Source organism: Girardinichthys multiradiatus, chromosome 9 (assembly GCF_021462225.1).
Source record: "Girardinichthys multiradiatus isolate DD_20200921_A chromosome 9, DD_fGirMul_XY1, whole genome shotgun sequence".
Lineage (NCBI taxonomy): Eukaryota > Metazoa > Chordata > Actinopteri > Cyprinodontiformes > Goodeidae > Girardinichthys > Girardinichthys multiradiatus.
Window position 1 is genome coordinate 3,393,566 of NC_061802.1, and position 24,566 is coordinate 3,418,131.

The 24,566-nt window shown below is 42.4% G+C and overlaps 2 protein-coding genes across 3 annotated transcripts; one reads left to right on the forward strand and one right to left on the reverse strand.

Moving 5' to 3' along the window:
• The first annotated feature begins 3,955 nt into the window (after positions 1-3,955).
• slc30a7 (solute carrier family 30 member 7) lies at positions 3,956-13,843 on the forward strand. 2 transcript variants are annotated; one of them, XM_047375122.1, is made up of 11 exons: positions 3,956-4,102; positions 4,338-4,439; positions 6,152-6,265; positions 6,351-6,438; positions 8,277-8,406; positions 8,523-8,675; positions 8,758-8,802; positions 9,821-9,956; positions 12,446-12,536; positions 12,629-12,778; positions 13,383-13,843. In XM_047375122.1, the coding sequence occupies exons 1-11, from the start codon at positions 4,023-4,025 to the stop codon at positions 13,428-13,430; spliced, it is 1,137 nt and encodes a 378-aa protein (XP_047231078.1). In that variant the 5' UTR covers positions 3,956-4,022; the 3' UTR covers positions 13,431-13,843. The 2 variants fall into 2 exon arrangements, with proteins under 2 accessions (XP_047231078.1, XP_047231079.1); XM_047375123.1 differs by having other exon boundaries at positions 4,087-4,102; positions 6,157-6,265.
• dph5 (diphthamide biosynthesis 5) lies at positions 13,837-24,566 on the reverse strand. The gene is made up of 7 exons (XM_047375124.1): positions 24,318-24,566; positions 19,364-19,488; positions 18,727-18,835; positions 17,855-17,975; positions 16,018-16,057; positions 14,681-14,784; positions 13,837-14,271 (listed from the first exon to the last, which is right to left on the reverse strand). The coding sequence occupies exons 1-7, from the start codon at positions 24,450-24,452 to the stop codon at positions 14,039-14,041; spliced, it is 867 nt and encodes a 288-aa protein (XP_047231080.1). The 5' UTR covers positions 24,453-24,566; the 3' UTR covers positions 13,837-14,038.

Genomic DNA, 24,566 nt, shown 5'->3' on the forward strand with positions numbered 1-24,566 from the left:
TCAGAATCTCCATAAGCTTGTCAGCAGAAGGAAGCATGAAGTGCCCTAAAACATCCTGGTAGATGGCTGCGTTGACCTTGGACTTGATAAAACTTAGTGGATCAACATATGCTTTAGTCTGAAAGGATGACTTTGGAGCACCGTGCAACAGACCAGTCATATTTCTCCTGTTGTCTCTGGCTCAGAAGAATATGGCAATGAATGCAACAGTTGCACCCCATGCCCCAGAAACATCTGAGCGTGGTGGCTCTTGAAGCTCTGACTCCAGCTGCCGTCCACATCTTCTGAATCTCCCCTAAACTCTTCGATGGACTTTCATCCACAATCATCCCCGCTGCTGTCCTGCTCTTTCTACTACTCTTTTTCTGTCCACTAAATTTGCCATTAATATGCTTGGGTACACCACTGACCTTTTGTGGTTCACCCTCTGAGTGGAGAGGTCCTGCTGGACATCTGTCAGGTCAGTCTTTCTCACCTTTCTCTACCTTTATGGCGCCGATGATGGCTGCCTCGGAGCTTCGCTCTCTCTTTGTTTTTGTATTTTGTGTGTTTTTATGTTTTTCGAGCCACAATCCTGTGGTCTCATTCAGTAGAGAAGAACTTCTCAACATCAGAGAGTCCTCTCTTGGGTTTTTTTCACCATCTTTCATCGATCCGAGGTTCACTGAGCTCCTGGCAAGTGGAGCTGCGGCTCTATACGAGATTCTGCGCCGAAAACGGCGGAGGGGAAACCGTGCTGGCGCACTGGTAAAGCTCCGCAAAAGAGGACTTCGCACACCACTGCCTTCAATCCACCTGGCAAATGTCCGCTCTCTCAACAACAAGATGGACGAGCTGCTTCTTCTCACCGGTAAAAACACGGACCTCCGTGGATCAGCGGTTCTCTGCTTCACCGAGACATGGCTGAGTGGAAACATCCCGGACCGCGCACTGCTGATGCCGGACCTCCAGCTGCTCACAGCGGATCGCAGCGCGGAGCTATCGGGGAAGAGACGAGGAGGCGGAATCTGCTTTTATATAAATGAAGGTTGGTGCAGAGACATAAAAGTTCTGGAGAAACATGTAGCCCGGATCTGGAGTCATTTTCCATAATCTGTAAACCGTTTTATTCACTGAGAGAGTTTTCCTCGTTTATAATAATCGGCTCATATTTTCCACCTCATGGCTGCACTTCTGCTGCTGAAAAACATCTTGCTGAGCTGATTACAGACCTGGAGAAAAAATACACGGACTCTTTCATCATAATACTGGGAGATTTTAACAGAACAAACCTCTCCAATGAACTCCCCAAATACAGACAGCATATTAAGTGTCCCACCAGAGATAAAAACACACTGGACCATTGTTACACAGCTTTAAAGGACTCATATCATGCTGTTACCAGGGCTGCTCTGGGTTTTTCGGATCATTATCTAATCCACCTCATCCCAACCTACAGAGACTAAGAGCTTCCAAACCCAAGGTTCACACTGTTAAGAAGTGGACTGAGGAATCAAAGCAGATGCTACAGGCCTGCTTTGAATGCACAGACTGGACTGTTTTTGAAACTTCAGCCACTGACTTAAACCAACTAACTGATGTGGTGACATCATACATCAGTTTCTGTGAGGACATGTGTGTGCAGACCAAGACCTTCTGCACCTTTGGGAACAACAAGCCATGGTTTACTCCACACCTCAGGAATCTGCGCAGGGAAAAGGAAGAAGCTCACAGCAGTGGAGATTGGGCGCGGTACAGGCAGGCCAGGAACAGACTAACAAAGGAGATCAAAGCAGCTAAGAGAAGCTACAGTGAGAAGCTGAAGAACAAGCCTTTCTACTGGTGACACTTCAGCTGTATGGACTGGTTGAGAAACCTGACTGCCTACTAAGGAGCCCCCTCACCCATCCTGAACAGAGTCGTCTCCTGGCCAACCGTCTGAATGGCTTCTACTGCAGACATGACAAGAAGCCATTCACACCTCAAATCATCTCCTCTACATCCCATTCAGGAACAAATTCCTCCCATAAAGCAACCAACCCCCTACCTTCAGATCCTCTGCCTGCACTAAAGATCTCAGAGGAAGATGTAAATAAGGCTCTTTCAGCGCATGAAAACAAAGAAAGCTGGAGGACCTGATAACGTCTCCCCATCATGTCTGAAAGCCTGCGCAAATCAACTCGCTCTGATCTTCACAAGGATCTTCAACAAATCACTGGAGAAATGTGAGGTCCCCTACTGCCTCAAACGATCCACCATCATCCCGGTTCCCAAGAAACCCACCATCGTAGGATTAAATGACTACAGGCCTGTAGCCCTGATGTCTGTGATCATGAAGTCCTTTGAGCGGCTGGTGTTGAAGCACCTGAAAGACATCACAGATCCCCTGCTGGACCCCCTGCAATTTGCAGACGACACCACTGTCATTGGACTGATCCAGGACGGTGATGAGTCTGCATACAGACAGCAGGTGGATCGGCTGGTACACTGGTGCGGTCAGAACTACCTTGAACTGAACCCACTCAAGACTGTGGAAATGGTGGTGGACTTTTGGAGAACACCACCCCCATACACCCCCCTCAACAACATTGTATTGGCCGTGGACCACTTCAGGTTCTTAGGAACCACCATCTCTGAGGACCTGAGATGGTCTTCACACATAGACACTGTTTGAAAGAAGGCCCAGCAGAGACTGTACTTCCTGAGGCAACTCAAGAAGTTCGACCTTCCACAGGAGCTGTTGGTCATCTTCTCCACTGCCATCATTCAGTCTGTCCTGTCTTCATTCATCTCAGTGTGGTTTGGATCATCCACAAAACAGGACAGGTCCAGACTGCAACGAATAATCAGGGCTGACCTTCCCTCCATCCAGGACGTATACAGGTCAAGGGTCAAGAAAAGAGCTGCTAAAATCTCTGCAGACCCCACACACCCTGCACATAAACTGTTCAGAGTTTTACCTTCAGGTGGCGCCACAGAGACAGTTTCTTCCCCCAGGCTGTTTCTCTGTTGAACATTTAATAGAGTACAGAACAACAGCAGACAGATGTTGCAAATGCACCTTTTATTAGATATGTGTATAATGTACATTGTAAATATGTTTATTCTGTAATACAAAAACAAAACCAAAGAGCAAAGTGTACCGGAGTCAAATGCCCTGTTTGTATGTACGAACTTGGCAATAAAACTGATTCTGATTCTGATTATTGTGTAGGTCATAACATAACACTTATGTATTAAATTCCTTTTTCATTTATCTTATGTAATATTCCAAGTTTCTCAGAAACTGAATTTTGGTTGTTATTAGCCATAATCATGGGCTGCATGGTGGCACAGTTGGTAGCATTGTTGCCTTGCTGCAAGAAGATCCTGAGTTTGACTTCTGACCTGGGGAAGACATGGCTGTTAGGTTAATTGGTCTCTAAATTGCCCTACAGTATAAAGGGGTGTGTGCATGGTTGTTTGTCCTGTGTATCTCTTTGTTGCCCTGTGGTGGACTGACGACCTGTCCATGGTGCCTCTCACCCATAGACCGTTGGAGATAGGCACCAGCTCCACACGTATGGAAGATGGATGGATGGACATAGTCATCACAATTAGCAGGAATAAACACTTGGAAGATATCCCACTATGTAATGAATATACTGTATATAATATGTGAGTTCACTTTTTGAACTGATTTATTATATTAAACTTTATGATGATATTCTGTTTTACTGAAATGTCCCTTTATATTAAGAAAGGACAAAATAAATATAAGACCTTAAAGGCAAACAGTCATAAGAAGTTCTCAAAATCAACAATAACTTAGAATTAAAAAAAAAAATTTATAAACCAACCTAATTTTGAGAGTCTATGATTTGTTATGTTATTTGATGTATTTCTTCTCTCTTTGTTAACCCAATGATACCAAAAAAGGGAAGTTTAAAAATGGGGAAATCTCGAGCGCTTTTATTGTGAAACCTGTCCTCACCGGAAGTTGACAGTTAGCATCTCAGTCAGTTTTACCTTCCCGGTGAGAGTGTGAGTGTCCAGGTGTAAAAATGTTACCTTTATCTATAAAAGACGACGAGTACAAACCAGCCAAGTTCAACCTGCTGCTCAAACTGTCCGGATGGTTCAGGTAAACTGGGCGCTGCTAGCAGCTAGCGGAGGCTGTTAGCCGGATGCTAACCTCTCGGAGCTCAATCTGCTTCAAACTTGGTTTCGTTCAGTTGTCATGCTACAGAAAGGCTGGTTTTATCCTCAGCTTGTGTGTTTTGGTCTGACTGTTACGTGTTTTTGAGACTGCTCGCTTCGTGTTTTTGTTCATGGTTTTATTTGTTGTGGCAGTATGTTTGTTTCTGTTTGCTTTTCAGGTCGATTTTAGCCGATAAAACCTCCAGGAATCTGTTCTTCTTCCTCTGCCTCAACCTCTCCTTCGCCTTCGTGGAGTTAACATACGGCATCTGGAGTAACAGGTAGGCTAACATTCTTAGGAGCATCTCTCTGTGTTTTCTGTTGTCTGGTTGTGCCACGTAAGTGTTAGCGTTAGCTGTGTGTGTGTGTGTGTGTGTGTGTGTGTCCGTCATCTTCAATCTGAGACTCTGCAGTTACTCAGTTGCCTCAAACTGCGCATGACTACAAAAAAAGCGCTCCCGATCTTCATCAGATCAGCTTTTTCTTTAGATTCTGAAACCGAGTTTTAATTTTAGCACAAGACAAAAATAAATATTAGGTTTGGTGAGTAATTTTCCCTCCATTGACTTCCACCTAACTTGTGATAGGATTGTAGTCCAAAAGTGCTCTCCTCACTGTACAAGCACTCACACCCACTTCCTGCCAGTGCTGAGCAAGCTCTGCACCGGTGGCAACATTGTTCTGTAGTGCTCCTTATCGGAGAAGGCTGGAAAAAATAAAATTTTTAATTTAACGTGCTATTTGTTTGAAGCTCATCTTAAAAATGGACAGAATCAAGTTAAATTGGTGTTTATTACCATCTATTCTTAATTTTCTCTACAGTTAATGAAATGGGCTGATTTACCTCACATTAGGGTCAGAGCCCTGCCTCAGATGATGTCGTTATATCTGTAGGAAGTGGCTGAATGAATGGGTTGAAAACATCTGCATGAAATTAGAGACCTTTTCTATGTTGTCTATGCAGCGTGGTCATTCTAAGGTTACAGCTGGAGAGCCGCCATGTTGTCAGTTTTGCAGTTTGAACTTTTTAAATGAAAGAATATTTTACTTTGCTCAGTTTTGAGTAACAAGAAAATGGTTTTACTGGGAAGGTTATCAGGAAAATGTTGGTGAAAAGGTACCACCACAAAGAACCCAGGCAGGAACCTTCTTTCTGCACGGCAACACTGCTAACCTTTTCTCCACTGTGCTACTCGGTGAAGATGGAGTTTTTAACGGAATGAAACTCTTTGCAATAAATAAATCTGGATCTGATCTGAACTCTTTGAACTGTCAGCAAAAACACTTAAAGGCACAAAATGTATCAAATAAACAATAACATTTTAGCAGTAATGCAGTTTTTAACGTCTTGTGTTGTACGCAGCCGTTTCCTCTCTGTGCCGAGATCTGGCTAGTTTCTACAAACAGGTTGTTTAACACAAAGTTAAAAAACCTGTCCTCCCGGGTCTCTTTTACAAACATCTGCTGGTAGTTTGAATCCAGCTTCCAGAGGAGGACATTTTCATCAGACCTGGGAAGAATTTAGTGTATTTTCTGCTGGTAAAACTGTAGATTTTGTTTAGCTGTGGATGATTCTTTCACTAAAATATAAACTATGATTCAGATGTGATGTTTGAGGTAAATTTAGTAAGAAATTACAAGCAGTTTATCCTGAATATTCAGCTGATATTCAACTGTATTTGTGGAGCACTTTTCATACAGATAGATTTAATACAAAGTGCTTTACAGGAGTAAAAAAACATTATAAATGATTTAAGTAATGAAAAAAGATGAATTTATTATTCAGGATCTGAGAAAACACCTGAAATAAATAACTTGTGAATAAATAGTAAATGCAGAAATATTAATATCTAAACATCTGTGTTGAAATGTAAAATAAAGTCCAATAGACAAAATATATAGACAACTAAAACATTCAAACACAAATAATTATTAAACTAAAAGCCAGACTGAATAAATAAGTTCTCTTCTTCTCTGCTGCCTCTGTGTCCAGTTTAGGTCTCATCTCAGACTCCTTCCACATGTTCTTTGACTGCACCGCCCTGCTGGCTGGTCTCGCAGCCTCCGTCATCTCCAGGTGGAGGTCCAACGACAGCTTCTCCTATGGGTGAGCCCTTCCACCCTCGCTCTGAGCTCAGTTACTCGGGTCTGATTGTCAGGCTGTCTTTGAGCGGTCTGTGTTTGTCTCCCAGGTACGTCAGAGCAGAGGTTCTGGCGGGCTTTGTCAACGGACTCTTCCTCATCTTCACTGCCTTCTTCATCTTCTCAGAAGGAGTTGAGGTAACATTTAAACATCACACAGACTCTCAGAAGGAGAATGTGGTCCACAAGCAGGCCATGAAGTAGATGATTGGGTTTGCAATGAGCTGTGGTGGCCACCAGAGGGCACCAGTACTACCTTTATGAGTGGGGTCCTGTTGTTATCAGGCAGTTACCAGAGAGTCCAAAGGTCAGTCAGAGCAGCAAGTGAAGGTGATCCTGCTGTGGATTCACTGTCCTGTGTGCAGGTTATCTTTAGAACCAGAGCAGAACCGGTTCCATTTCGTGTGGTTTTTTTAGAAGAATGGACTGATGATGAGTGTTGTATCAAAGTCAGTGACGTCTGCTGAGTCTGCTCCCTGGAGCACTCTGCCTCAACGTAGCACCGTAAACACACGGTCCGTCCACACGGTCCTGCTGAGGTTCTCCTGTGGCCAACTGGGTGCTGATCTGCCAGTACCTGTTGGTCGACCTGCTGTAGGAGAACCTCACCATTCGTGTCCCGGTGACATGAGAATATCTACGTGTCTGCAGCGATGAGTCTGTGATCCAGCTGATCTGATGTCATCATAGCAGGATGGTCACATGACTTTTAGTACCTGATGTTTGGTTTCATCTGCACCGCTCGGTCTGGATCCCGACCTTCCATATCAACGAGGGCGTTGTCCTTACTAAGGCTGTACGATATATCGTAAATCCGTCGTCATGACAACATCAGTGTGCACAAGATTCATATCTCAAAGGACAGGCAGATAGTCGCACCAGACAATGATGACATTACCCAGAATGCTGAGGGTCACCTAGAGATGGAAGCACAGATCACACCTGATATCACCATCTCCTCTAATATCATGCAGCTATAGTCCTAACATCATCTACATCTGTCCTCCTCTGGTTTTGCAGTTTCAGACTTTTTCATAACCTGTATAAAAGTGATCTTGTTCCTCCAGGGTTCCTGAAGGTCTGAAAGGTTAAGGTTCTCCTTGGACTTTGGCTGCTTTTGACTTGTTTTAGGTCCAGTATCTGAGCACTTCAGGGGATTCTTCTGTTTTTGGTTTAATCCACAGGTTTCCGTCTGGCCTATAGGTGATGAAGCAGTCTTCCCAGCATTCAGTTCTTTGTGACCAGCAGCTTGCCATGTCTGAAAAATACCAAAGATAAAGTTTTAAATGTAGAAAATAGACTTTGAGCTCTGAAAGGAAAGAAACTGAGAAGAAAATCTGTCGTTGGTGGCTGGTGATGCAAAGCTCTGAGTTGGTGTGATTTTGTTGGAGAGAATGAACAGCGCCACCAACTGGGGTCACTGGGTAACACGTCTGCAGTTTATTCAGACTGTAAGAGATTGAGACTCATTTTTAAGGCTAGATTTATACAATAAATTTCACATTTGAGTTAAATTACTGAAATAAATGCAGGATATTCAGATCATTGAGGCGCATCAACGAGCTCCTCTTGGCAGATTCTGAGGGCCACAGAAAACCTTGGTTTGATGATGGTAGATTACTTGATGATGATTAATGATTTGCAAACCGGTTCTGTGTTTTACACATTAAGTGGTTCTATTGGATCAGACATCACTTCTTCTGTGTATTTCTGTCCTGCAGTTGTCCATATTTTCAGCTTTTAGAAGATCTCAGTGCTTTCTTCATAACTTGGATCATCTTCATACTTAATCTTTTCATGCACAGCCGTGTAATACGCCTGCAGTCTTTGTACTAAAATGTTTAATTTTGAGGTTTTGGTCATGGAAGCCAGAACCTTCGTATTGGAGGAAGATGTTTCCATGAGTGGTCTCAGAAAGCATGTATTAGATCTTTCAAAGATGGAACTGACCTTCATCTCCTCTGCCTGTGTGTCAGAGAGCTCTGGAGCCACCCGATGTTCACCACGAGCGGCTGCTTCCTGTTTCTGTGGCTGGTCTGCTGGTCAACCTGGTCGGGATCTTTGTGTTCCAGCACGGAGGACACGGACACTCGCACGGAGACGGAGGTAATCGGATCTGGAACCCACACAGAAACCAAGGAAACCTGCATCGAACAATCAGGTTACTTTTCTCATCAAAACTTAGAAGACTAAAATTTTCACCCCTACCTGTTTGTTCTCAGGTCACGGCCACAGCCACTCTCCGTTCAACGGCAGCCTGAACCACGGACACGGAGGACACAGCCACGATGGACACGGAGGACACGGACACAGTCACGATAAACACGGAGGACACGGACACAGTCATGGAGGACACGAGGAGTCCCACTGTCACAGTGAGACAAACATCTGCCTGGTTTCTAAGTTGAGATGTTTTCAGGGAACATGAAGCTGATCCTGTTGCTTTTGTTTCATCAGATGAGTTGCAGCGCTCAGAAGGCTCCAGTAAACAGATCCTACAGGGTGAGACCCCTCCCTACACACACACACACACAAACACACACCTTCCCTGTTAAAAGTAGCAAAAAGCCTTAAAATAAAAGCATCTTTAACTGCAGCAACTTGGTAAATGTAACTCAAACCGCCTCAAGATGATCCTCTCAGAACCTAAATCCACACCACCAGGGTACACTCTCACACTATTATACATCCACATTGGTGAAGCTGCTGTCTTGCACAGCTGATATGCAGCAGTTATATTTTTTACATATTTATTTCAATACCTTTAATCAAAAATCATCTTTACAAACCAGGGTTTGTTTTAACTGAGAAGCTGCACAGATTTCCTGTCTTCATCGATCATAGAACAGAAATATCCTTTGACCTTCAGTGGGGAAACTTGGGTGTAGCAATGAAAGACAGATGGAAGCAGATTCTCACAGAGTAAAAATATAAAAACAAAAAGGGGACATTTACAACATATTCAGTTAATAAAAACAGCATAATTAGATTCAGAGAAACGTTTGACTGAGTAGGGTATATTAAAAACCAATAGATGTGCAAATAACAGCAGGGATGTGAATACTTAGGAGCAGTGGTGGCTATAGAGTCTAACAGCTGCTGGGAGGAAGGACCTGTGATAATGCTGCTAAGGGCACCTAGGATGCAGCAGTCTCTCACTGAAGGAGCAGTTCATCGGCTTCATGCAAGGGCTGGGAGATATTGTCCTACACTGATGTTATGTTTGCTAGAGTCCTTCTGGGTCCAGGGGGCATCCTAGGACAAAGCTGGCCTTCCTGATGAGCTTATCTGCAGCGTTACAAATACAATCACACGAAAGTTTGAAACACGTTTGGGGTTCATTTCAGACAGTTAAGACCATTAATTGAATCAGTTTGTAAGAATATGAGAGTTATTTAAAATTCATGTAAAGCATCAATTTTCTTTATATATTCTTCCTTTCTCAGTGTTGCATATTTCAGGTTGTTGTTCTGAGATTGATGTCTGAGCTGATGAAGGTGTGTTGATGTCTGGTTTCCAGGAGTCCTCCTGCACATCATCGCCGACACTCTGGGAAGCGTCGGTGTGATCATCTCCGCTCTCCTGATGCAGAAATACGAGCTGATGATCGCCGATCCCATCTGCTCCATGCTGATTGCCGTTCTCATCGGAGTCAGGTGACACTTACCGATCTCTGATGAGATGATTCTCCTTTGAAGAAACACTGTCGGCTTGTTGAAACGTTCTCACATCTGTTTGTGCTGCCGCCCTCCGACCCTGCTGACTGACAGCTGTAACTACAGCCAGTCAGCAGAGCTGACACGTGGGCGGTGCCTCACTGAGCCGCTTCACGGCGAGCTGAGACCACAGCTGAGTCTTTATTGTGTGAGTCCTTCGCCTCAGCAGGCAACCAATCAGCGGGCTGAGGACTGCCAGAGTCCAGCTGTGTCGGGGTGTCGAGCCGTGGTGAGGTTCAGGGAGGAAGGAGAATAATGGAGTGAGGTCACTTCCTGTTCTGGAAGAAAGCTGCTGCTGTAACTAGTTTTTAATGTCTGCCTGAAAGACCTCGATACTCAGAGGGATGCTGAGGAACCAGCCGGGACCTCTTTCCAGGCTTCCTTCAGTCTAGAAAAGTCTGGAGTTTGAGTTTCCAGATCATATGTCTGCAGATGTTTTCTGAAGCTCCAGTTTCTACATAAATATCTGAATTTATAAAGTTTTTCCAAGCAGTTACTTTTCTGCTGGTTTCTAAATAAGAGATGCTCATAATAGTCCATCCATCCATCCATTCATCCATCAGTCAGTCAGTCAGTTCTGGTTTTCACATCTTTAAAGCCTGATCTGTGTATCTCTTGTATTCATACGTGAACAGTGGCAGAGAAGGAATCCTGTTTGTTTTTTATGGTCCGTTGTAGAATCTGTAGAACTTTCTTGGTCTCCTCTGCAAACATCTGAACCTAGAACCTAAAACAACTTGGAGAAACTCTTCAGCAGATGCTGGAATAACCTTAAACACCCCAAGTACCAGTTTATTGATTACCAGAAGCTAAGACCTGCTCTGTGTGACTTTTGAACCTTTTTGTTGCCAGAACTGAGGATTGTGTAAAGTGATCAATAGAAGCTCTTTGATGACCACAGGGCCTTCGTTAGTGGCCAGAAGAATCATTTCACTTCTTTTAAATTACCAAAGACATCCTTTAAAAATCTATAAAATACCTCAGAGACCAACAGCACACAAACATCCTCACCAGTTAACGTCCAGATGACATTAGACCCATTTAAACCCTCCTCAGATGTCCTCCATCCTGCCAGCTAAGCATTCACTGATGATAGCTGGCGAAACTTTACCAGCCTGAAAACAAGTCAGCTTCTGTGTCATCTTTGTAGAACTTCCTATGTGGCCGACCAGGACCACCTTCCAGCTTTCCACATCTCCCCGTTAAAACATCCTTTTTTGTTTCATGAAGGTGGATCTCTACACCTACCAAATCTTCTGATTAAAAAACTAAATCTGACCACTATGGCTGCTCAATAAATCGCCATTAGTATCGGTCCAACTGGTCCGATATTAACAACCGATGTTTATCTCCAGCTTGTTGCTGTTTGTGTTTCGGGGAGGGGGTTGTTTGGTCATGTGACAGCGATGCAGCGAAGGATTGTTGGATGTTGAACTGAAGCAGAGAAGCAATGTGGTCGTTTTTCACGGTGTTGAAAGGGAAGGGAAATATATATTATATAGATAATATCGGTTATTGACCATAACAGGTTCCTTCTTAGTTAAACCTGCAAACAGAAAACTTCTAGAACCTTCCTAAGCATCCCTGAAAACATCGTCACTGCCGACCAAAGCTGCACGTCTAAAAGTGAGAAATGGAGCTTTTAGAAGAAGTCCAAAAGTGTTTGTGGGTAAAACAGAACCTCCTCGATGACTTAAACAGATCATTCAAGTTTCTAGAGAAGGTCCTCTTCAATAAAGATGGAAACTTGAGAAGGAGCCTCCGTTGCTTCTAAAACAAACTTCAACACCAGAACAATGTTCTGCAGCCGCTGCTAACTTCCATCTAAACTCTTAGATGAATAAACAGACTGATGGATTTCATCTCAGGTTTCAGCTCTGCGGACTCATTCCACCGAGGGAATGACCTGAAAGGATGGAAATCAATGATGGCCACTATGGAAACCGGTTTCCACTAATGTCAAGAATGTGCCGTCTGTAGTTAATGGACTTCCAACCCTCCTGGAACCCGTCCTGGAGCCTGGTCTCGGCTCCTCCGTCTCCTGGATGAGGACGCGGCGGTCAGGTTTCCCTGAAGTCTCGGCGATAAATCTGAGTTGCCGTGCGCTGCCGTAGTTTGACAGCTGGAAGCGAGCGTAGCTGCATACTTCAGGACTCAGCAGAGCTGAGCTGTGGTCAGCTGAGAGGCCTTCACATGACCACAGAGATCAGATTTCTGCAGCTGGAAAGTCAGAGTCACCGCGGAGCTCGGATCCAGTTAAACGCCTGCAGATGTGTGGAAACTCGGACCAAACTCCTGCTGAAAGTCTGAAGATTCTGCATGTGGATCTGTTTCAGGGTCCTGTTTGAAGTTCTAAAGGACCAGCTCTGTTTTGTTCTGTATTATTGTGATGTGTTGAAACGTGCTCACCTCTGACCTCTGACCCCCAGTGTGGTGCCGCTGCTGAAGGAGTCCATCAGCATCCTGATGCAGAGAACTCCGCCTTCACTAGACAACGCCCTGCCAGAGTGCTACCAGAGGGTCGGTGCTGACCTCCGGCCCACCTGTTCATCAGGTATTCTAGGATTAAAGCCTCGGCCTGTTTTAACCGCTGGATGACGTGTTGTGTTCAGGTGCAACAGCTGCAGGGAGTCTACAACCTACAGGAACCTCACTTCTGGACTCTGTGTACAGACGTTTATATCGGAACGTTAAAGCTGCTGGTGGCCCCCGACGCTGACAGCCGCTGGATCCTCAGCCAGACCCACAACATCTTCACTCAGGTATCTGAACTCTCACCTGAAACAGCTGGAGTTCTGCTCCACAGAAACCAGCTAGGTTTCTTTGAAGAAGCTTTTGACAGGAATTGGTTCAGAGAATTATTACAAGCAACCGGTTCATAATTCAGTTCATGGCATCATTGCTCATGGACCCTAAGAGGACGCTGGACCTTGGTTCCCCTATTCCTGCAAAAAACTGAAATACATGAAAATAATTTTTAAAGGCTTCTGAATGAACCGTAGTAGTATTTAAGACTGAAGCTGCTTTACTCTCGCCCTGTTCTGCTGAGCTTTGAATCTGATCTCTGCAGATGCTACAGTTTTATCTGTTGCAGTTAAGATATTTGCTGCTTTTAGTTTCTCAACAGAACCTCACTTAAAATGTTCAACAGGCCTGTTTGTTCAGTTATAAAGCAGCTCAAAGCTGCTTCTACATTTCAGCTTTTATGTTTTCTTTGTTTTTCAACAGCAGATAAATTTGATCAGGTTTAAAATGAGGGGCTGGTCTGGTTTACCGTCTAAATAGTAATAAGTGGTGAACTATGAACATGAATGATTCGGATTCGGTTGCGTGAACTGAACTTGGAACTGGTTCCTGTCTCTGCAGGCCGGAGTCCGACAGCTGTACGTCCAGATCGAAATGGCTGCCATGTAGACGCTCCTCCTCTGAACCTGGGACCAATCACGTTCAGGCATCTGGTGCAGGTGACCTTTGACCCCCTCCACAGAAGGGAGGGGCGCAGGGGACACAAAGAACTGATGAACTCAAACAGCCATGTTATTGTTTTATATATAAATTACCGTTCCTGTCTGGGTTTGATGGGCGACGTCCTCCTCGCTCCCCCCACCCTTCACTTTGTTTGTAGCAAAGTATTCTGGGTAAGTGCCTTTTATCAGACAATCTGAGCCCCTCCCACTATTGGTGGCATCACAATTGTTGACTGCTGATTGGTTCAGTGTAATGTCACTTTTCTTTAAATTTTTTTTTTTCCAACTGTGCCATACCATGTGACCTGTTAGTGGGATCTTTTTTAAACTCTGTAATAAATCAATTTCTCTGCTCAGTTATTCATTTTTATCTTTATTGATGTTTACAAAACAGCTGCAGGAGGCTCTAAGTGCCGACAAGCCCACATTAGTTTGACAGATTTGAACAGGATCAAACGGTTCTGGTTTGATGAATTGGGTTTGAGCCCGTCCTCTGGAGGATTTCTGGCAGATACGTTTAAAAAGCCCCTGATAAAACAGGCGGTCCATCAGGTGTTAGGATGTGTATGTGGAGCTGTCGATCATTCGCAGGTGTTGCAGTGCGTCCGGTTCGGCGTTCACCCGCAGCATGTCTACCTCTAGCGGATGGAGTCGGGCAGTGACCACCAGCGAATGGAGCGGACCACCGAGATCACATGACACCAGCTGATGTAACATCCCCGTCCGGATTACCTGGTCGTCCGCGCCGAGCCGGGCCAAACCGACACACACTGTGTCCTCTGTTACACCTGGACAGAGACGGAGCGGTGGGAAGAGTTGGGAAGACAGCAAAATAAATCCCGTTTTTCCGAGTCAATGTTAGAAAAACACATTTTAATCCTTGTTATTCATTTATGTGCTATTCTTTCCTCAATATTTTGACTAAGAATGTTTTTCTATTGTTAAAATAAATGAATCTGTCAATAAAAGTGACATTCAGTTTTTCTTTAGCTCCTCCTGAACCCAACTTTAAACAGTTTTTATCTACAGCTTTAAATACAGAAAATATTAGAACATTTGGATTCTGGTGTTTTGTTCCTCTTTCATTTAAGGAGTTGATCCCAGTAAAACTGAAACACTGAACTGGAAAGATCCACTGGAGGATCAATCAATAGATTGATGACTGATTGGTTGTTGAACTGATCAGGTTCTACTCACCCAGCTCTCCCCCTTCCTCCCTCCTCCTCTGGATGATCTGAATCAGCTGATCTGCAGCCTGACTGACGGTCATGAAGCGAGGAGGCTCATAGATCTTCTTCCCTCTGAAATCAGTAACAACGACAAACCGGTCCCTTTAAACCTGGGTGGTCTAACTCCGGTCCTGAAGAGCTACTGTCCTGCAAAGTGTGGATTCATCCCTTTCTCCAACACACCTGAATCAGATGAATGGCTCCTTACCAGGCCTCTGCAGAGCTGAATGACTAAATGCTGACGAGGGAATTCAGCCATTTGATTCAGGTGTGTTGGAGCATGGATGGACAAAGGGCTGCAGGAAACTAGCTCTGATGAACTGGACTTGGGCACCCATGGTTTAAACCAACAGCATTTAACAGGAATATTAATAAAAATGAAACATGATGCTAAAGGGGACACCAAAACATTAATTCCATACTGTTATTTATTAAAACTCTAAAACAGAAAATCAGTGTTGCTCTTTTAAGACCAAGGAGGAAACTAGCAGTCTGATAACAGATCATCAGCATTATGATCCCTTCTATAAAAGCAGGACTTTCATGCGTTTGCTGCTCTGGCGCATACAGACAAATGTCCACCATACCAGGGCAGAAAGTCATCAGCAATAGAGGACAGACTGTTGCTGTTTATAAGTTTGGGAAGGGTTGGAGGGGTTATGAGGTCAGTCCTACGGAGATTATTTATAGGTGGAAAACATTTAGCTGCCAATCTTCACAAGAGTAGACATCCCAGAAAATGTATCCAAAAAAGTTGGCTTGTTGTCTTAAAGAGATAAAATAAAAAACAATACTCAAGCTTTTAATCCCTAGCTTTTAGCCAACATGTAAAAGTTCCTGAAAAGACATTTAGAGGAAAACAAAACAAATATGGTTGTTTCTAAGGGTTGAAAGAGAAAGCCTCTTTGTTTAAAGAACAAGGCAGCGAGGCTTAGGTTTGCAGAGCTGCACCACAACACTTCTGGCATTTGTTTTAATGTTCTGGTGTGTAAAACCTAAGAATCTAAAATATGGTGATGCTCTGAGTTGATGAGAAACGGTCAGTGAATTTATAGAGGGTAGGAAATGTTTCTGAATCAGATCTGGTTTATGTGTAGAGAAAATAATGAGCAGCTTCATGTGGTTCCACTTTAATGTGTTCCTGCCTCAGAACAAAACCATCACAGCAGGATCTCACTGGGGTTTATCTCAGAAAATAACAGAAAACATCTGAAGGAGCTCATCACAACAAAGATGACTAGGGACAAGCCGAATGCTTCCAGCTATAACCCAGAGGACCTGGTTCTGGTCCGATCTGGTTCTTACCTCATCATGTTCTCTATGCTCTGTTCTTTGACTTTAATATCTGTCAGAGAAAACAGAACAAGAAAAAATAGATGAAACTGCAACTTCCTTTATGTTTTTTTTGCTCATGTCGGACATTCAGCTGAAAGAATCAATGATGGAACACTGACCTGTAATTAATTTAGTCTTTGATAAATTACCAAATCATTTAGAAATGAATTTGTCTAACATTTTTCTGAGAACGTATTTGGGGCCAGATTGAGATTAGGGCAAACCAGTCATACAATGTATGGTAAATAATATGGAGAACATCAAGAAATGCCTAAAAACAACTTTTCTTTCTGTGGTTTTGATCTGAACATTCATAGGTACCGTTGTGTTTTATTTTGTAACTTTTTCATTTTACATAAAATATTTCTAGAAACTATGTTTACAAGAAGCATTTTAGAAACGGTAAATAAATTATTTTGAACAATTGATGTGGATATGGCCAAACTATATTTATCTTAAGTTAGCTTAGCCTACCTAAACCTACCTTAGCCAATTTTAGCTTAGGTAAACCTGCCTAAGGCCACCTTAGCTAAACATGGCAAAAGTTAATTTAGCCGACCTGCTTTTACCTCTGTTAAATCTACCTAAACCGCTTTAGCTAACATTATGCGTTTTTTTTTTTTTTTTTTTTGCTTAGCCCACCTAAACAAGTTAGTCGAACCATGGTTTAGGTTAAATTAACTTACCTAAACATAGCTGTAGAGACTTGATAAAGCGCTATCCAAGTGCAGGCCATTGGCCATTTAGCTAACATTAGCCTAGATAGCGGACCTTGGCTTAGTCTAGCTAAACAATTTATCTTATTCTACCTAGAATTACCATGGCTAACCTTAGCTTAGCTGACCCCCAGGTTAGCTTAGTTTAGCTGACCTTGTTTGGTCAAATCAAAACGTAGCTGAGTTTAACCAACCTAAACTGTAGGTTAGTGTAGATAAACTAAACTACTTTGAGCTAAGGTTAGCTAAAGTTATTGTTTTAGTTGTGTCAACCTAATTTTTAAAATGACCTTAGATTAGCATATATTAACTAAATCTACCTTGTTTTACCCAAGCTTATATTAGCTCCTCATAAACTGGCAAACATCAAATTTATCAACCTGATTCTGGCTAATCAGAGATGATCATCTTTCTTATTAATTAACAATAATTTCTGAGCATTTTTGTTTTCAGTAAAGCTAACTAGCTGCCATGTCATTAAATATGCGTGGATGAACATGGTCTGTCTCCATATTACACCCAGACAGAACAAAATACTGACAAAAACACTATTTTATCTCAGGCATAACTTCTTATTCTTATTCATTGTATAAACACTGTAAAACTGTATTTTTGTCTCTGTACATGTAGCTGCACATGAAAACATCATTTAGCAGATCTGTTAGCTGAAAACCTGGCATAGAGTAGATAATCAGATGATCAGTCATGCATCTCTCAGGTCCTGGACTCTTTCCTGTTTCTTAAAGACAGGACTAGTCTTCAACAGGCTATGTAGAGATGATGGATGAGCATCTAGCTCTTTATTCCCTTATTTTTTTATTTCCTCTAATGAATATTAACAACACACAGACCAGCAGGGCATTTACCTCCTAGCAGACTGTTAGTTTAAGGGGGTTAGGAGCCTCTGGGGGCCCCAAGTGATTGATGGTGACACCTGGGGACTCACTGAACAAACTATGGTGGATCTTGGATGGTGTTTTAAGAGGCACTCCACACATATAAGGGACTTTCTTTCATATGGTTTATTTTGTCGTATTTTTCCCCTCTTCTAAACATTTATTTTTGCGGTTTTATGTTTGTTCGATTCTCACCTAAAAGGCAGAGCGTGTGCAGTCCAGCTGCTCTGTTTTTACAGATTTTGTCGTAGAAACTTTCAGGTCTCCACGTTTCTGTCCAAAACACCACCGAAACAGTCTCGCCGAAGTTATACAGCTGAAAAACCCAAAAAGAAACCAGAGGTTGGCTGTCACTGCTCAGGCTTCATATGTGTCAATAAATAGCGAATTAAAGAGGAAACAGAGACATGTGCGTCTCTTCTGGTTTATGAGCAGCTGCTTGTGTTATAAACGTGACTGTCCAGTTTAAACCTCCAAATGTGTCTTTAATTCTCCGTATTATCACCATGTCTCAGCTGCTGCTGCACCTTTGTCCAGAAGAGTCTAAGAGAAGCCAGATCCTGGAGGGGTTCTGATGAGGGGGCTTCCCTCTGACAGCAGGGGCTGACTGAACCGACTCCCAGTGGATGGAAACCCGGACTCATTAGCATATTCTGCCCCTCATTAACATATTAACAACATCCCAGTGGAGACGCTGTGTCAGCATTAAATCTGTGAGTGTGTGTTTATGTGTGTGCGGTGACAGCTGGTCCTGCTCTCTCATTTGCTGCTTTGACAGCTAAGTTACTGATGAGGTCACATTAATGTGATGCTTTCAGTGGTATAACACTAATACAGTTTAATGAGTTTTATCAGGACCCGCAGCAGATGGGATGTCTTAGCCCTCTGTACTGGCTCCCAGGAGGCCACTTATATTAAGATGGCCATAACCAAAACTAAAACAAACCCCGAATTCTTCCTCTCAGGTTCAAACCCTGACTCTTTCAGGTATTACTTTATGGTGGTTTATTTCCTGGTTACTGGGTGGTTTGTGAGATACATTTGCAATTCAAAGAAAGTAAAGTCACCTGCAGACCACAGCAGCCCACTGCGTTCATGATGGAAGCATTATGGATGACTTTGTATGGTATTCCAGCATTCACTGCTCTAAGGACAAGGTCACTGTGAGTGGTAGCTCTGCAGGAGAAAACAAAAGAGTTACAAGTTTATTGTTTTGTTTAGCACAAAAAAATCCAGTTCAGCAGTCCAAAAAAGACACAATGAGAGAACAAACTGTCAAAGGTCAGAAGCATCAGAAACATACAATTTTTTGGTTTTCTCCTGAGAGCTGAGCAAAAACAACACGGAGGAACTGAATTACAGAGTAATGTTCAGAGGCTGAGGTCACACACCGGTTGAATCTTGGTGTTTTTAAAAGAAACATCTGAAGATAATAAACTCTTCATATAACTTCTAAAACCAAACAGAGTTTCTGAGTAGGACACAGCAGGCGAACTGCTCACTACTCTGTTATTTACTCTGAGGAATCTGTTGGTTTTTGGGGAGAAATGCACAGAAATGAGGGCTGGAGCAGCTGTGACATTAACTCTGTGGTCACATCAATTCCTGCCGCAGTTCAACATGCTGACGCAGCAGACCTCAGATCTGTTGGGCCGATAGGGGATTCTGGTTCCACAGTCGTGATACGTGGATAATGTGACTCACCCAAACGGGTCACCCACCACCAGGAAGGCTACGTCAGTTACATCTGTGTCCTTCAGGATCTCATCAGCTCCCTGTTCCACCAGATCCCTATCTGCCAGGATCAGCTGCTTCCCATAATACTCCTCCTGGGGGTAAAATCAACAAAATGATGGGGAGCTTTTAATGTTGTCTGAATATCAAATGTGTCTGCCACTACCAGATGTGGATTGTAGAAATTATTATTGCTGTATCCATCATTTGATCTGATATATTAATGATATTTCTAATTACCACCAGGTCAAAACTGAACATTACTAACAGGAACCACCTCCTCTACTCCTGGCTAAAATATTTGCCGCACAATGTCCATGACTCTGTTTGTATGATACCAATGGTCCTCTGTAAGTCTATAAATATATTACTCAGCTAAAGCATGGTATACTAAGACAAATATTCAACTAACACTGCAAAAGACAGTGTTGCTGCAGGAAATAGTACACAGTCAACGTGCCAGCTAAAATAATTTACATGCAGCCAAAAAAGCTCCTTAGTTAGTAAATACCCTCATAATGAATACAACACACTGGTCTTCATAAAGACCAGTGAACCAGAAAAGCCAGAAACACATGAACATCTAAAACATCACTGATAAACAAAATAAACTATCATCCTGCTAAAATATTTCACACAACCTAAGAACATGTTGAAATGTCTGTTGTATTGCTAAACATTTTTACTGAGCTAAACAGGCTATCAATGAAAAGAACAAAGATTGAGTTGTTGCTTCATAAGAAATTTTAAATCTTCTGAAAACAACCATACTTTCTTGGTTAGTGGCTACAACAGCTGCCAAAAAAGCTAATAAATGTGTTTAAAAGACCCCTGAAGCAGTTCAACAAAAATACATATATACATATATGTTAAACTAATTAAACCAATACTGATCTGCAAAGATAGTAAAACATTTTTAGAAACAGCAAAAGTAATTACATAGAAGTCAACCACAACGGTAAAGAATGTCTTGTTGTTTTTTATGCTGACATGTAAAAGGCTGCTAAGGTAGTTAGGACCCTGTTAAAGCAGCCAAAATTGCATTCTGTAAAAGTAACGTCTAACAATACTAGCTGCTAAAGAAACTACAAAAAGGCTAACACAGTGCTAAAGCTGTTAGCTGCTAACTAATCACCTAAAGAAGCTAAAATAATATATTAAACACAATTCGGAAATAGTGAAAAGCTAAGGTAAGTACTAACAAAACAACCTGCTAAAATGACTAACAACTAGCGGTCTGCTAAAGCAACTGCTAACAAAATCAGTAGTCTGAGTAGCTGCAGAGACGCCATATTTTGTTAGCTGCTAGCAAGACTGCTAAGGAGGCTAAAGGAAAATAAACAGAACTTTGAATGAGTTAACTGCTAACAAAGCTAAAGACGCTAAAACTATAGCAGTTTGAATTTATTGTTGATCTGTTTATAGCCCTGGTAAGGTAAAAGCTAACTACGTCAACACACCAGTAATTGTTCACAATTTATTGATCTTCTGTTAAAATAACGGCTAAAGATCTGTCAGGATACCCCAGCGTCTTCCCTCAGTCCAAAAATATGACTGTTAGGTGAATACGTATTTCTAAATACTAATGATCATGTTTATGCTAATGACACTGTCTTATATTGTGATGCCAACCCAGTAAAAGGCTTTTGAAAAGCTACAAGCAGCTTCTGTTGTGGTTCAGTCCAATCTGGGAGATCTAAAGCTTCTTTTGAATGATGACAAATCTAAAGTAATGTTTAAGATCATGTCCAAATCAGTTACAGCACCATTATTGTTTTTCAAGGCTCTCAGATTGAATTTGTATCTCAGTATAAATACTTAGGTTTTATTATTGATGAATCTCTGGCCTTTGCTGCCCACACTCAACAGCTGGTAAAATGTTGAAGCTGAAGTAGGGTTTTTATTTCAGAATTAGGTTTTGTTTATCTTTTGAGGCTAGGAAATATCTCACCATAGTCTAAGATGGCCACTTTGTTGCCCATTTTAGACTATGGTGACATGATTTTGTATGCATGCATCGTCTCATTGGTTGCATACGTCGGATTCTGTATATCTTGGAGCCTTATCTTTCATCACTGCTCTTGGAGCCTTTACTCACCACTGTCCTCTGTGTTGGACAGACGGCCTTATCCACACACAGATTCTGTCACTGGTTTAATCTTATTTACAAAGCCATCTTGGGCTTTCTTCCCCCTTATCTCCTGTCCTTTGTTGTTAGGAAATCCTCAGGAGGTTATTCTCTCAGATAGGTTTATTATTATTTATTATCTGTACTTAAGGTTCATACTGATCAGGGCAAAAATAAAAATCCTTCCAGTTTGCTGCTCCCTTCGACAGGAATCAAGTACAGAAAGACATGAAGGTGAAGGAGTTGGTCTCTTTTAATGTTTTTAATGTCATTATTAATCATTTTGTAAATGAGGCATTTGCTATAATATTTTGAACAATATAGAATTGTATTCTAGTCCTATCTTTATTTTTACGGGTCTCTTTCTTCTTGATGGACTGGTGACCTGTCCAGCGTGTACCGTGCCTCCTGCCCATCGACCACTGGAGTTACTCCCCACTCACTCGAAGACCATGCAAAGAAAATTGTGATTTGATATGCTGTGCAGCTCTACATTCAACACAATGAAAGGAGCCGAGTTCAGAATGTTGTAGCCAATCAGAACAGCCAATCTTATTTACTCTATAAACACTCGTGTCATTGTTGGCATTGCTACTACAGTGTGTCACAAAAGTATTCACACCCCTGAACCTTTTCACAATTTGTTGAGTTACACCACAAACACCAATGTATTTTACTGGGATTTTATGTGATAGACCAACACGGTGTATAATTTCATTGTTTTAACAAAAATCTAGAAAGTGTGCCGTGCATTTATATTCAGCCTCCTTTAATCTGTAAGCCCCAAATAACTCCCAGTGCAACCAATTGCTATCAAAAGTGTCATGATTGGGTTTTGGGTAGGACCAAAGTGCAGAGACGGAGACGCCAGGAATCAGATGAATGAAGGTAAGTCCGAGATTTATTGTTCTCACTCACGGACCAGGCAGGGAAACCAGAACCAGGCCAGGACACCGGAGACAGAAAGCAGGCGTAATCTAACGTGACCTAACACGTCTATGACAAGACGATGACAATGACACAGCGGGTAACAAAGGCAACTAAGGAACATATATACAACAGGATTTGCAGGGAGAACCAATGGACATCAAGACCAGGTAATCAAGGGAAACTAGGAACAGGTGTGGAACGGACTGCAGGGAGACAGAGGGAGTGAGACCAGTTAATATTATAACACAGACAGAAGGAAAACAAAGACTAAACCGGGTTTAAATAAACAAAAACACAAACTAATACACAGACAGATCCTGACAAGAAGTGAGCTAGTTAGTAAAAAGGGTCCTTCAGTGTGAAATTTAATCTCAGTATTAATTAAGCTGCTCCGTGAAGGCCTCAGAGAGAGAACAGCATTGTGAAGACCAAGGACTATAAACCGAAAAGCGTTAGGTTCTCCTACAACAACCCAAGCTTTAAACATCTCACAGAGCTCTGTTTCATCCATCATATGAAAATGGAAAGAGGATGGACCAACTGCAGACCTGCCAATCAGCCAAGTAGAGCATTAATCAGAGAAGCAGCCAAGAGGCCTATGGTAACTCTGGAGGAGTTGGAACGATTCACAGCTCAGGTTGGAGGATCTGTTACCAAGACAACTATTATTGAGAACTCTACAAATCAGGTCTTTATAGGAGAGTGACATGTGTGGAGGAAACCGGACACGATGACAAATATGTTACCATCTGCTTTTTGTGCTTCAATTGCTTGATTAGTGATTACGCTACTGGCTGTACCATTCCCTAAAAATCAGCTTTTTATTTGCTATACAAGGTTGCAGTTTTGAGAATGTATGATATAAACATACCCAGAATATCATTTGTTGTCTATTTCGTTCATTTCTGTTAACAACATTGCCAGGACTTATTGTTAAAGTTTTGGTTTGACAAAGCTCCATTTGATTTAGATGGGAATGAGTGGATTTTTTTGTCCAGCCACATTTAGGCCTGGGAATGCCTTGGGGTCCCTAGAATGAGCTAGAGGATGTCACCAGGGAAAGGGATGTCTGGACTTCCCTCCTGGATCTGTTGCTCTGTGACCCGATCTCAGAAAAGAAGACAATGGATGGATGGATGGATTTTCAATTTCAGCTCTTTTTAGACTTTTTCCAACACATATAGAAACACGGTGGCTGCAGGATCATGCTGTGGGGCAACCTTTCTTCAGCAGGCATTAGGAAGCTGGTCAGAGCTGATGGGAAGATGAAGCTAAATACACGGCAATCATAGCAGAAAAACTAGTAGAGGCTGCAAAGGAATGCAGAGCAGGTCTACCTTCTAGCAGGACATCAACCCAAAACACAACCAGAGCTACAATGGAATGCTTTGGATCAAACATATCCATGTGGCCTAGTCAAAGTAAAAACCTAAATTCAATGAATAATCTGTGCCAGGACTTGAACATTTTTGTTCACAAACATTCTTCATCCAATCTGAGTTTCAGCAATTTTGCAAAGAAGAATGAGCAAAAAAAAATGCAGTTTATCTCGCAAAGCTGGAGGAGACAACCCCCCCAAACACCTGTAACTGCAGTAAAAGGTGCTTTTACAAAGTATTGACTTAATACAAACACCCGCCATATTATAAAGATGTTTGTAAAAAAACACAAAAACACACTTCTTCATAACTGGGCACTAATACACTAAATAATAATTAAATTAACTGATGTTTGATGTTGTACCAGGACAAAGCGTGAAAAGGTATGCAAGGAACTTAATTATTTTTTACAAATGGCTCTGTCTGTATTTCCGTCCTGGGTTCGGAAATGCATACTGGTTCCTGGGTTCTGGTAATCCGGACTCACCAGTGCCTCTTTTCCCACAGTCAGGATGGAGGTGTAGGCCTCCAGGTAAACCCGGGAGCAGCTCTTCACCGCCTGCAGACCCTTCACCGTGATGTCGGTGGCGTCTCCGAGCCCCAAGCCGATGAGATACAGCATCCTGTCGGCCCAGACTCGTAAACTTCACCGCATGGAGCCAGAACAACTAAAGGTCCGTGTTCTCTCGCATTCACGTGTAATCTCTCTGAACTTGCCGGAATACGGCATGCTGTA